Below are 15,189 nucleotides of genomic sequence, written 5' to 3'. Positions count from 1 at the left end.
TTGTCATGTTCAAGAAACCAGTTTGGGATGATTAGAGCTTTGTGACATGACGTTACCCTACTGGAAATAGCCATCAGAAGATGGTACACTCTGGTCATAAAGGGCTGGACATGATCAGTAACAATACTCAGATATGCTGTGGTGTTTAAACAAAGCTCAATTGGCACTATGGGGCCCAAAGTGTGCCAAGAAAATACCCCCACACCATTACACCACCAGCCTACAAGGCAGGATGAATCCATGCTTTTATGCCGTTTACACCAAATTCTGACCCTGCCATTTGAACTACATCAGAAGACTCATCAGACCAGTCAACTTTTCAATGTGATTTGCTGATTAGATACTTGTGTTAACAAGCAGTTGAACAGGTGTACCTAATAAAGTGTACCTATATAAATCTTTCAACAATTTTCCTAAGTGCGTAATTTTTTTTTAAATGTCCATAAATGGAACAGTGTAGTATATGGGGATGGGGTCGCACACGGACGGACAAGAACTGGGTCTGGATGGTATCGCACACCGAACCCACAGTCTGTGATTATCATCTTATGGTCAGCAATATTATTATTATATTAAAGACATTATGAAATTAAAATAATATTTATACTATGTTATGATTGCACTGTACAATTAAATACAACCGTTGCCAAGTCTGCAACCTGAACATTTTACCTCAGGGCGTAACTTACATTAACTGAATTCACAGAGAATCCCACCTGAAAGTCTGAAAAATCTGCAGATTTATGTATTTTGGTTTAACGCATGTAATTTGAGGTATTTCCCAATTTCATTGAATGTTTTTCGAGATGTTTTTCATCATCTTTGTTACGCTATACTATACGCTATTTTCAGCAATAGTATCCAGCTGAAGTGTGAACTGGTGCCGGTTTATTATATTTTCCTATTGGTCTATGTTTAGGATTTAATCAAGCAGTTAAACTATAACTGTAAAGGTAAAGATATTTTGCAGCACAGAGTGAAGTCAATATGTAATGACATCTGAGACAATTATAATGTAAATTTTATATAAAACTAGGTAAATGGAACTGTGGCACAGCTGGATTTTGAACATTGTCCCGAGTCGTAGCTAGGCACTGCCGGAGTGCTACGCTAATAGAAAATAATGTGTCCGAATTTTAAAGACGTGGGGCTAAGCTTCTCACCCAGTGTGCGGCCCCCTTTAGCCTAGTATAAGAGAAGTATGGAAGCCCGTTTCCGCCACTAAATTAAAAAATGAAAAGAGTAATTACGACTTTTTATCTCAGAATTCTGACTTTTTCCCCTCACAATTGCGAGTTATAAAGTCACAATTCTGAGATATAAACTCACAATTGCGTGATACAGTGAATTCTGACTGAGAAAAACAAAAAAAACAGAATTTTGACTTCATAACTCACAATTGTGAGAAAAAAGTCAGAATTCTGAAATTAGAAACTCGCAATTGATCTTTTTTTTTTATTTAGTGGCGGAAACAGGCTTTCATAGGGAAGAGAGTGTGATGCAAAGCAGCAATGCAAAAAATAACAGGTAGTAGAGTCTAAAGAGTAGAGTCACAGAAATACGTAATGTGATTACGGTTTAGCCAGGTCATGGTGTGAAAAAGAGATTGGCTACCTGTCAGCTCGAGCCAGGTGGCTGAGAAGAAATCAAGAGGGATGAAGAGAGAAAATAGGCAACAGACTTAGTGAGCTCTATTATATAGAAATATCCATATGAGAATAAATGAGTCAACTCTATATAATATGAACCTGACACTGACTTGACAGTGTGGTAAATGCTGAAGAATATCAAGAATACTGATGTGTCATCTATTTAAAGAAAAAGAAAAATATGAAAAAGTGCGCTTGTCTACCTGCGGGCGAAAGGGAAGTTGAGAGAGCAAACAGCAGTGGACACATTTCGTGGGCTGTCCAGAGGGCTGCTGGCAGCTGGAAGGGGAACAAGAGGAAATTTCAACAGAGTACACAGTATTACGTAAGCTACAGGATTTAATAGATGTCAGATGGCCTCACAAATTTCTTCTTTTGGAACATAATGTGTGTCTGATTCACTGTTTGGAGTTAAAAGTTGACGTGTAATTTTTTCAAAGTTTCGAAATATTTTCTCACAGCTTAATATGCAAAACCACAAAAAATGTGACTGATTCATGAGCAAATATTTCAGCTGATTCGTGAGCGAATTCGATGATTCGGATTGCGTGTCAAACTGCTGAAATCACGTGACATTGGCGATCCGAATCATTAAATAAATACGCTGATTCATAACCGTTTGAATCTTTATTTGAGGATTGAAAACAAACCCGAAAGAGGAGACAATGCTGAATAAAGTAGTAGTTTTTGTTATTTTTGGACCAAAATGTATTTTTGATGCTTCAAGAGTTTCTAATTAACCAACTGATATCACATATGGACTACTTTGATGATGTTTTTATTCCCTTTCTGGACATGGACAGTATAGTGTGCATACACTTGCATACACTCAATATAAAATATAAATATAAAATATCTTAATATAAATATAAAATCTAAATATCTAAATATAAAATATCTTAAACTGTGTTTCGAAGATGAACGGAGGTTTTACGGGTGTGGAACGACATTACGGTGACATCAATTTCATTTTTGGGTAAACTAACCCTTTAAGTCACTAACTAAATAATCCAGTCATTGCGGAGGAAGATTATCAGTGGAAAACTGTTTAAATTTTGGTCTTTTCCTAATGCAAATCAATCATGCTGCTTCAGAAGACTACAACTACAAAATTCATATGAAACTTCTTTGTGATAGACATGGTTACTAACAAACTGCTGCTATACAGAAAGGAGCTGCATGTAGGCTCTTCAAAAAAATATCCTTTTGAGTTCTGCAGAACAAAATAACAACATACAGGATTGGATTTTTCACATATTTTATTTTTGGGGTGAACTATCCCTTTTTTAACTAAAAGTAAACCCTTGAACCAGGGTAGTATGAGACACAAGGGTGAAGGAGTGGACACTGGACAGGCTTATGTTACTCCAGCCACATGAACCTCTTAATGGTGACAGGCCGGCTCAATGTCAGCTGTCCTAGTGCAGGTGTCATGTGGCGGCGAGTATTACCTGTGTGGGCGGACAGAGGAGAAAGAGGGCGGGTTGGCGATGGTGTTCCAACACCAAGGCTCTTTCTATTACTGCTGCGACAGCTGCAACATACAAACAAGAGGAGAGAGGGATTATTAAAAACCTTTCATCATAATCCAACCCAGCTATGATCGCCACCGGCAAAGTTAACGAAAGAAAGCAACAATATATATATATATATATATATATATATATATATATATAAAAGATTAAATCTAGGAGTAATTCTGCCACATATGCAGACTCTGGGCATCACAGGTGTCCTTCAACACAGCTGTCATTTGGCATTACCCAAAAGACTCAAGTTATGCATGTGATGTGTCACTTGCTGTCCCAGCACCTCTTGCAGAGACATGCATTGCACCTTCCTCTCGAGCAAGTCTGCAGCTACAGATGTATATCAATGCATATAAACAACCCTCCCCCATACACTCATAAACATATATATACACATACATTCGATAGCTCGAAATAAAAGGTAAAGCCAAGCCAACAGTTTTCATAGTCTTTGCTCTACTATAGTGCGTCATTTTCGATTAGACACGCTAATAGACACAACAATAGCACTGCTGTATACTCGAGTGCACAGTAATTACATACATCGACCAAGAAACGCCCCAAAATTGTGCAAGTTCAAAACTTTCCAGTGTGTCATCTCGTCTAATGTTGCATGTTACCTTTTGGATCGCTTGAGCATCGCGCCTCTAACAAAATGAGCTTTGCTGCTGCCAGGCAACGCGCTCCAGGAACTTGGATCAGACATAATCGCACACGATCAGAGGGTCAACCGCCCAAGCAACAGCAACACCGAGCAACAGAACCCGGCAGAACAGTCCGGCTCTTGACTGGATGAAGTCGTAAGGGAGATTGCGTCTGACTCGCAGCGGCGCATCTCTGTCCTTTGTGTGACACGCTACTGTTTGCCTGCCTGGACTCGCCGTGCAACTTCGTAAAAGTTTAGACGCTCACATTCTGTTTAAATCACCTTCCGATATCGTCTAGAGCTGGCAGCAAGTTAATTATATACTTTCGAAAAAGACAATTGCACCAGATAACAGCAGTGAGCCCATGTTTCTGAGTAAGATGCTGTGTGTGTTGAGGTTGTTTCTCCAGTGTTGATTGATTGCCGGGTGATAAGCTTGGGATGTACCATCTCGCTGTGAAGAGGGGGAGATAAGTCTAAAACGAGGCTCCTCTGACTAAAACATCTCTGCTTTTGACGGACTAACCCTTTTTGTATTTTTTTTCGTAGAAATATTAAGTCCCCATGGTCTAAATATATATTTTCCAAGTTCAATGAATACGATAGAAGCAATAGCGAATCTCAAAGATGGTATGGCCTAACGTAAACGTATCACCAGTGACGTTAAATCTTCACGTGGTCAAAACAGAGCATCGAACAATATAGTACAAATTGTAGTTCGTTACCAATTCCAAATTAGGCTACATGATCAAAAGTGAAGTTAGTAACGTAATCCATTACATTACACATTTTAGGTAATATAATTTAAGGGTTTGTGAGTTTAATGAAAAGCAAGTAAATAAATGCATAATAAAAAAAAACACAAACATTTAAAATAATTAAAATTATAACAAAAACGTGTTTGAAAGGAAAAAAGCCTTCCAAAGATAAAATACTTACTGACTGATATTTTAAAGATTCATTCATGTGTTTGTCAGGAGTTGATTAGATATGTGTTGTGATTTTGAGAAAAGATCTTAAATGTGAAATTATTTCTGTAAATCCTTTAGTCAATTGCTTTGTGGCCTCTAAATTTTGGATATAGTATTTAGACTGTGGCTGGGATCTATGTGTGCAAAGACTTTCTAAATGCATGTAAGCAATATGCTTTTTAGAAAGGAAAATTGAACACATGAAAAATAAGAATAAATAAACTATGAATGATTTGCCATTGTGGGAATAATATGTAATCATGTAATCAATAAAAAGTAACTTGTAGTGTAATTACAATTACAAGTATTTTAAAATGTAATATAATATAATTAAGATAATTATTATGATTTCGGAATCTGATTATGTAACCCAGATTACTTGTAATCAGTTACCAAGCACTATACATATACCACACACACACACACACACACACACACACACACACACACACACACACACACACACACACACACACACACACACAGTACAACTGTATAAATATATTATGGCTGTCAAACGATTATTTTTCTTAAATATATAAATGCATATCTGTGCATTTATATATACACAATAATTATGTTTATTGTAAGCACATATATTATGTACACACAAACTTTTTTGTTTGGAGGAGATTACATACATGCATCATACATACATACATACATACATACATACATACATACATACATACATACATACATACATATACACATACATTCATTCATACACACAACTGATCCTGAATGCTGCAGCAAGAGTGGTCTTTAACGAGCCGAAGACAGTGCACGTCACACCTCTCTTCCTTCAGACTTATGTGCCCTCCAGAACATTGCGTTCTGCAAATGAACAACAACAACTCAAAATGCTATGTCTAATGTCCTAGACTCACTGAGACTCGTCACAGTTTCCCTACTGATTTGATTGCTACTTTTGCTCTCCTCGTTTGTAAGTTGCTTTGGATAAAAGTGCCTATTAAATGTGTCAATTATATATACATGATCAGTCATAACATTATGACCATGAAAGGGTGTACATGGTCTGCAACACTGCTTAGGTAGGTGGTACGTTACACTATGTACCTTATGTTAAAAATCCCAGGATGTCCTTCGGAAAAAAAGAGTAGGGGTGTAACCCCGGCATCCTGGCCAAATTTGTCCATTGGCCTCTGTCCATCATGGCCTCCTAATCATCCCCCTCTCCTGATTGGCTTAATTACTCGGTCTCCTCTCCACCAATCAGCTGGTGTACGGTGAGCATTCTGACGCAATATGGTTGCCGTCACATCATCCAGGTGGATGCTGCACATTGATGGGGGTTGAGGAGATCCCCCCCCCCCCCCCCCCCTAAAATTTGTAAACCGCTTTGGGGACCCAGAAAAAGCATTATATAAATGTAACAAACGAATATTATTATTATTATTATTACGTGTCAAAGTTACATCCACATGGATGGCAGAGCCCAAGGTTTACCAGCAGAACATTGGCCAAAGTATCACACTGCTTCCGCCAGACTGCCTTTTTCTCATAGTGCATCCTGGTGCCATGTGTTCCCCAGGTAAGTGATGCACACGCACTCGGCCATCCATGTGATGTAAAAGATAACGTGATTCATTAGACCAGGCCATCTTCTTCCATTGCTCCGTGGTCCAGTTATGATGCTCACATGCCCACTGTTGGCACTTTCAGCGTTGGACAGGGGTCAGCATGGGCACCCTAACTTGTCTGTTTGATCGGACCACCCACGCCAGCTTTCACTCCCCACGTGCATCAATGAGCCTTGGCCGCCCATGACCCTGTCACCGGTCTACCACTGTTCCTTCCTTGGACCACTTTTGACCACTGCAGACTGGGAACACTTCACAAGAGCTGCAGTTTTGGAGATGCTCTGACCCAGTCGTCTAGCCATCACAATTTGGCTCTTGTCAAACTCGCTCAAAACCTTACGCTTGCCCATTTGTCCTGCTTCTAACACATCCACTTTGAGGACAAATTGTTCACTTGCTGCCTAAGTGCCTAATATACCCCACCCAATAACAGGTGCCATGATAAAGAGATAATCAGTGTCATAATGTTATGCCTGATCGGTGTATATTTACATTTTACAAGTTTAAAAATAAAAGGTTTTTGTTCATTTTTATTTTGTCATAAAAATCCTCATATATAGCATACAAGAAAAATAGTTCAAATGTGCAGTCAAATTATAAATTTAAAAGGTTTTTCAAAAAAAGGAGATACAGTAGTATTAATATCAGCTAGTAGTCAGTTATGCACATGTGGCATGTCATTTGCATGTGCAAAACACTTTTGGGGCTTTTGGAATCCATATGAATCATACACATGAGTTGTACATATAGATATGAGTTTGAAAAAAATCATTAAGATGTGTTTTTCATGCTGACTAACTGGAGACAGTTCTGCCTCTCTGCAGGACCAGAGCAGGTTTATGTAATGTTTTGGCGTGTGAATCGGCTGTCTTACCTCCAGGGATGAAGGGATTGTAAAGGACTGCAGGGGCTGCCTGGACTGCATGGACTCAGGATGATGGGGCTCTGGCTGGGTGACAAACTGAAAAGCAAGACACGTTTACATGCATTAGCGCTCTGACTAAGTGCATGTAGACCGTTTTTCTTTTGGTGTTTCTTCATGCTTTCGGCGGCACTGCAAAAAGTGCTTTAGGGATTAATTAAGAGGCATCATGGTACAGCAAAACATTACACATGAAAGAAAAAATAAATGCACAAATGAATGAATGAATGAGATATGAACAGGGACTTTGAAAAGGTCATGTTAAAGCTGCTGTAAGCGGTTCTATAAAGTTGTCACAAAAAAGTATCTTATGCTCATCAAGGCTACGTTTATTTGATCAAAAATACATTAAAAAACAAAATATTGTAAAATACTGATTCAATTTAAAATAGATTTTAGAATGTGATTTATTCCTGATGGAAAAGCTGAATTTTAAGCATCATTACTCCAGTCTTCTGTGTCACATGATCCTTCAGAAATCATTCTAATTTGTAACATTACATGTCTTTACTCTTGCTTTTGATCGATTTAAAGGGTTAGTTCACCCAAAAATGAAATTGACGCCATTAATGATTCACCCTAATGTCGTTCTTCACCCGTAAGACCTCCGGTCATCTTCAGAACACAGTTTAAGATATTTTATATTTAGTCAGAGAGCGTATGGAAGTTTATGCACACTTTACTGTCCCTGTCCAGAAAGAGAATAAAAACATCATGAAAGTAGTCCATAATGTGACATCAGTTCAAATAAAAATCATACTAATTTCAAAGGGTAGTGTATCCCTCAAACAAGCATCCTCAGATATCACAGGGTTTTGTAAACAGTAAAAATCTGAGCATGTCCTGCACTTTTTTAGCCAATCAGCAATCTTGAAAGTTATTTTTGTGTGCTGACGTGGGTTTTGGACAGAGTGTGTGTGGATGAATAGATGTAGACACTCAATTTTAGGGGCCGTTAACAAGACATTGTTTTCAACTAAGGGGCCATTTACACTACACCGTTTTCAACTAAAACCAGGTAACTTTTATGCGTTTCGGCCATTCATTTACAAATCAATGTTGTTTTGGGGGGCTAAATTATTATTATTTTTTTAAAACAATAGTGTTATCTTTTCCATGTCAACCACAAAAACATAAAAGCGGTTTAAAAACGTATATATGTTTTTAGTACACTGTGGTTTTGTAAACGTCTCCTAAAAGTGGAAAAAAACGTTTTATGCTTTTTGGCCATTCATTTACTTTTGAAAACGTGTTAAAATCGTTTTTTAAACGGTAACGTCATGCGCTCGCACATTACATAGACATTCAGTCCATATGCGCTTAATATTTCTTACAAAGTGACATCGCCAACTACTGGCCGCATAATACCGAGATTTTAGTCGTTTTTCCGGATCCGTGTGAACAGGGATTGTTTTGACAACATTGTCGCCTGCACATGAAAAACGAGAAGGAAAAAAGTTCAGTTTTTATCGTTATCTTGTAAACATTGCTGTACCCGTACTCGTAATCTTACAAAGGTTAGCAGGATGTCAAAAATCACTTACAGCATCTTTAAATAACTTAATATCCACAAGCAGCAGTTATCCAGATGGAAAATGTCAGGCGATGAGATGGAATGCATCATGCATAATGAACAGCTAATACATGCAGCATAATTCATATAATCAGAGATCTAAAAGCATATGCACTGGATTATTAGGGTTAGCTATATAAAACCATATAATCAAAAAAAAGTGTTTTTTGTCAAATAGTTTTGAGTCTGGTCCTGCAGGTGGCAGGTGTTTCCCAGTGTAAAAGTTCAGTTAATTACTTTAATGTGTGACCTTCAAAGTCATTTACTGTTTACTGCCACCATAACTTTCAGTTCCACAAAATGCATTAGTGACATCAAGATAAGGCCATTAACTCCAGGAAGCACAATTTCTCAAGTTTCCTTCATGCCATTCAATGTTGTCATCAGCGGAGAAGCCTAAAATATATTCAGGCTAACCCGACAGGTATGTACACGTCAAGCTCAAAGCAGACTGAATGGAGCAAATCAAAATAGACGTGAGGCATGTTGTTAGCAGAAGCCGGTTTAGACAGGTATTGATTAGTGTGACCTTGATGAGGGTAATGTGCTGTTTTAGTACTGGCCGTTCTAAAACATCCCCCGAAGTGCTCCTGTGAGCACGAGTCAAACTTTGATGAACTTTGGTTTGCATAAAAAAAGAGTATTATAGTGACCTAAAAGCTAGAATGTTAATGTGTGTGACTGTACAAATAGGGCTGCCACCGTCTGGCAGTTTGTATATTCTCACTGCAACGGATAGCAACGAGCGCTCTGGAAGTGTGAAGATGTTGTCATGGTGAAGAGAGAAAACTGGAGACGACCCAACTGTGAATACTACCCCCCTGCGCTCAACAATCTGATGTTATGCCGCTTTCAGCCGTTCTCTGTTGCATTCGCCTTCAGAATATGCAGTGTTCGATAAAACGCACAATTCAAACAGCTTTGTTTCTTCTTAGAGATACAATGCAGTGCTTTTGGAACCCAAAGCAGAAAATCCCTACAAATCAGCAGTAATCCTCAATCATATTTGAATATGCTTTTTGTTGAAGGAAGGCTCCGGATATGGGCTCCTACACATTGGGATTGAAAATGCAGTGGGTTGTGGGGTCGGCTATATTCACTGCAAGCCCAGAGTGGGAGGACAGGGTTGGAAAGCTGCAGTGATCATGTTGAAGGCAGGCAGAAGCAAGTGTCAGAAAAGCAGAAAAACATTGCGAGAACGATCCAGATGCGATAAGAAGAGTGTCAGACCACTGCCAGACTTAAAAGCTCAATCATAGTAGGATCCTGAAAACGTGATTTGAGAGTTCACTCAACCCTCTATTAAACGTGATGTGGAATTACTCCAATGAAAAGACATTTGGCAGTAAAAGACTGTAGTGAAGACCATTCCATTTAATCTGACTAGTAGGCAGTGGCAATGTAGGGTATATTATATTTACTGTAAAAACCGTGGTTTCTAAAAAATCCTAATACAAATAATACAGTAACAACAAGTGGGCCTATCCATAAACCGCCCCCAGAGAGTGCACAGTGCCATCCACATAAACCCGTGTGACACTAAAATAATGCAACAAACGTTAACTAAATAACATAAAATGTAATCACCCTAAAATAAATCAAAAATAAGCATTACGCATCACGCATTTTACTGTTTTTCACTGTAAATTATAAGGCAACATTTTTCTTACAATTAAAAAAAACAACAGTAAAGTACATGTATGATTTAGCTGAATATATAATATATATTATCATATTATACTGAAATTCATACTTTTTTAACGTATAAACAAATTTTAAGTTTTTTACAGTAGTTACATGTAATGTGCTGTTAAATGTATTATACTTGAGCTGTCAAATAGATTAATCGTGATTAATGACCAGAATAAAAGTTTGTATTTGCGACTATATATATATACACACAAATACATATACAAAAGGTACGTATACAGTATGTATATGTATGCGTACTGTGTATAATTATCTAAATACACTCGTTCATGTATATATTTAAGACATAGATGCATGTGTATTCTATGTGTATATATATATATATATATATATATATATATATATATATATATATATATATATATATATATATATATATATAATATTAAATATATACATGAACGAGTGTGTATTTAGATGATTACACAGTACGCATACATATATTATGTAAACAAAAACCTTTGTTTTGGATGTGATTAATCCCGATTTATCGATTCGACAGCATTTAATAATACATTAATATCAGTTATCAGTCAATATCAGTCAATTAATATCAGTTATTTTTTTTAAACGTATAGACATATTATTTTAAAGTTGTTACATTTAATGTGCTGTATTATAACTTTTTAAAAGATAATACAGTTAATTAACAGGATAATAGATTCACTGTAGAATTTAAAAAAAAATCCATTAAAATTGAATTTTCTACAGTGTAAACATAAAGCTGAAGAAGCCATGAAAAAATAAACATAGCTTGTTGTTAATCATAGAGGATATTTAACTTTTAAGTCTCCAACACTGTGCTCCGTGTGGTTTACTGCGCATGAAACAAAAGGAAATGTGCCTCCGCAAAACAACAACAAAACAAACATTTCATCTATAATGAAGCATTGTAACCTTTATTGTTACACATGTGTCGCTTAATGTTAAATCGCAGTGTGTCCATATCCAGCACAGTAGGTTTCCTTCCGTACATCAAACACTACATGTCATCGCGCGCAGATATTTCTTCAGTGTATTTATTTGTACATCAATATCAACCATAAGAACACACAGGGTTTAAAGATAAATTAATAAAGCGGATTTTTTTTTTTTTTTTTTGGTAAAATGTAGCTGCTGTGTCGACTCGTCTCTAACATTAGTTCCGAGGGGTTTCCCCCATCGCGAGTAAATAATTAATCACCAACATTTGAATAACGAAAGAAATATTTGAGCTTACTCTAAAGTGAGGGAGGGGATTTTCAGCTTGTCTCTCCTCTTCATCTTTAAGAAAGCCCGTGAAGCACGATCAGGTGAAAATAAACAGCTTGTTTCAGATCTCACGCGAGACAACACAAAGTGCCCACTGTTTACACATCGTCGTTTAACATCTGCCAAACGACAGCTTGAGGTTTTCTGTTGTACTCGTGCAGATACTCCATTAAAAGAGACCAATTCTCAACACTTTTAGTTGAAGTGAGGTCATGTTTCTTAGCGAAAGTGACTCTGGTAGGAAGAACGAGTGAGAGATGATTGAGATTGAATGCTGCGGTCACATCTCCCATGTGATCGCTCAGAGTCAGAGGAGGTGTGCTTCAAAAACGTGCATCAACACACAGGTGGAAAAAAACTTAACAATACCAAAACCCCGCCGAGAAACCACAATATCTGTGAGACATTTGACTTTTTTCATAGCTTAACATGTAATTAAAGGTTTAATGGTATTAGGGCAGCTTTTAACCAACGAGCTTTGTGGCAAGTAGTTTTAATATTTATTCATTAAAACTCCTAGGTTATCTGAGTCGTTCCTGTTATACAGTGACGTCTCTGTCTCTATGATTTATGTACTCATATTTTTTTTAATCAAATATGTCACATAAGAAATGGCTCAAATTATATATTTAGGTCTTCTTTATCACTTAAACATATATAGCCTATACAGCCAATATATATATATAAAAATACTATTTTGTATTTTGCACACCTTTTATTGTTATATGAATTCAATTTAATCATGCCCTCGGTTCACAGTAATCAACTTCCACAAGAACTATAAACCATAAAATCAAAGAGTTACCAAAAAATATTAGCCTATTATAAACTGCCATGGATACTGGCTTGGGTACAAGTAAATGTAATAAATCTGATAAATAAATAATAAATTATATTGGGACTTTTGGAGGATACATACCCTATAGTTGGAAGCATCAACTGGTTGGAAGTCAATCATTAATTTAAAAAAAATAGAATAAGCCTATAGTAAAAACAATAGATGGGCCATTCCTGGTAACATTTTGGTTATGGTTAATATCTGTTAACATTGGTGTTCCACTCCTTTATGCTCCGTTCCACCCTGTAGACAAGTCATTTTTAAATAATAATTTGACAACAACGTTAAATGTTTTGCATTTTGAGACGTAAGGAGCATCAACAGCATATACACTATCCTGTTGTTGAAAAAGGGTACAAAACAGTACTGTTCTTAAAGGGTTACTTCAGTGATTAGCATATGGCTTTGTATCAGTATACCCTGGAGTATATTCAAAAAAATGTGCTTTTCCCCCCTCATGTCCCCCTGAGACAAGCGATTTATGCATTTTACTTCTGGAAAAATTCCTCCTATGATGCAAATTGACGATATTTGCATCATTGGAGGAATGTTTGGCCAAAGGCTAAAGACTACAGCCAGCAGAGGGAGCCATTTCCGCATGTTTTGAACCCGCACATTTAAACGGAGCTATGGTGAGCAATGTAAGTCTTTTAACTTCCCAAATTAATTTCTATGAAAGTTAAGCTTGCAAAGGCATGAACTGAAACGCGCCAGACTGAACTCGCGTTGTGAATGTATGCCGCGAGTGCAGTTAGTGCTCAGTGCTGTGACACTCGCGCGGTGACTCACTCATTATATTGAACAGACATGTTCGGTTTTTAATTGTAGCGTCTTCTCCAACTCAGTCACAGCAATCCAGTAGCGGTGGCTTTGGGAATGGCCTCACAGGGCAGCGAAGCATTCTGGGAATTGTAGTCTTTCATCCCCATGAGACAAAAATACATTTTCTGGCTTTTCTCAGTCTAGAAGGCACCAAATTCAAAAATAATTTCTCATTTCTACTACAATGATGACCCAGTTTAAATACAGATTCATCTTCCCAGCGCAAGTACCCCTTTAATAATTAAGACATTCTGTTCATCAATAGTTGTTTTGTTTTTGTTTAAAATTTAAAAAAAATACTACTATGGCAAAAAGGACATACTATCCAAGAAAAGCTCATTATTGTTTAATATTTACATTATTAGTATTTTGATATGTGCCTAACATGTGGAATACCTTCACGGATGTCTGAACAATCTACACACCCATAAAAAAAAGGAACGAAAAAAATGAATTACTTTAATTACTCACGCTCATGTCGTTCCAAACCCATGAGACCTTTGTTCATTTTCAGAACAAAAATTAAGATATTAACACAAATACAACTTTCTGACCCCACTGCAACATTATTACCAGTTTCACCCACTTTCACTTTTTAAAGATTAAAGATAATCAAATAGTCCATGTAAATACAGTGGTATAACCTTAATGTTATGAAGCGACGAGAATACTTTTTGTGCGCCAAAAAGGTCTCACAGGTTTGAAACAACATGAGGGGGAGTAATTAATGACAGCATTTTCATTTTTGGGTGAACTAACCCTTTAAGGGTCCTAGAATATGGTCATTCAGAATAAGAACTTACTATGTGCTTTAGTATTAATTAACAGCCAATATGCTTGTAATATGCATGCTAATAAGCAACTAGTTAATACTCCTTATTATAATTCATAAATTATAGCACTAGTAACATAATACGTTCCAGTGAATTTAAAGAATAAAGGTTAAAATGGCTTGCCATAATGAACTTCAACAATGTGCATCAAGTCTGTTATCTGGTCACAGGTGGAAAACCAAAACCAGAACTCTCAAGAGGCCTCAGGAAACTGTAGATACACTGCTGGGGTCTGTCGTTTCATCTTGATACCTTGGCATGAAATGAATGATTACAGTTTTGATGGTCACGGCAGCTCTTGACCAATCAGCTGATTGCACTGGCTGCCTGGCTGCACAAGCAAGAGTGCAGATGTGCACTCTGCACACCAGAAGAACTGTTTTCTGATTACAAATGTTGACATCAATGCAATGAGCTAATTCTACGCTTGCACATCTGTCTAAAGGGTATGCATAGCCTTTTTTAAATCCTCTGACAAATATGGAATGGAAGTAGGAGTTTTGAAAAATGTTCTGAATAATATACACTTGGATTTGATAGTTACATCAACAGGAATTATGTTAAACATTTTGGGGCTTTCCTTTCTGCTCTCTTTCTCTTTGTGTTGAGGACTTGAACACTGCAAAATAAGAGAGAGAAGAGGTCTCTCAGTTACCATGGTGATGAGGACCTACCTTCTCCTCTCCCTCTCTTTTTTTTGCTGATTATAAATCGGTGATAAACAAAAGTGAACTCAACAGACACACACATAATGACTAACTGTATCACAACAACTTCTGTTTTTGTATTTGAAATACAATGGTGGTGCAATAGCTACTGCAACAGTGGAATATGATTAATT

General features: G+C 37.0%; 1 protein-coding gene across 6 annotated transcripts in view; it reads right to left on the bottom strand.

The window, feature by feature from the left end:
• mast3b (microtubule associated serine/threonine kinase 3b) overlaps window positions 1–12,133 on the bottom strand; it is a 42,471-nt gene extending 30,338 nt beyond the window's left edge. The window contains exons 1-5 of one of the 6 annotated variants that reach the window (XM_067432150.1): window positions 11,824–12,133; window positions 7,274–7,360; window positions 3,101–3,183; window positions 1,853–1,928; window positions 1,615–1,635 (exon numbers count right to left, since the gene is read on the bottom strand). In XM_067432150.1, coding sequence (XP_067288251.1) covers window positions 1,615–1,635; window positions 1,853–1,928; window positions 3,101–3,183; window positions 7,274–7,360; window positions 11,824–11,867 — 311 coding nt within the window. In that variant the 5' untranslated portion in view covers window positions 11,868–12,133. Of the gene's footprint in view, window positions 1–1,614; window positions 1,636–1,852; window positions 1,929–3,100; window positions 3,184–3,798; window positions 4,246–7,273; window positions 7,361–11,823 lie in introns of those variants that run through there. The other 5 variants (XM_067432151.1, XM_067432154.1, XM_067432152.1 and 2 more) reach the window with 5 other exon arrangements.
• Window positions 12,134–15,189: the final 3,056 nt, after the last annotated feature.

This window comes from Pseudorasbora parva, chromosome 22 (genome assembly GCF_024679245.1).
Source record: "Pseudorasbora parva isolate DD20220531a chromosome 22, ASM2467924v1, whole genome shotgun sequence".
Taxonomy (NCBI): domain Eukaryota; kingdom Metazoa; phylum Chordata; class Actinopteri; order Cypriniformes; family Gobionidae; genus Pseudorasbora; species Pseudorasbora parva.
The sequence above is the reverse complement of the archived record's forward strand: the minus strand, read 5'-3'. Positions and strand labels throughout refer to the sequence as shown.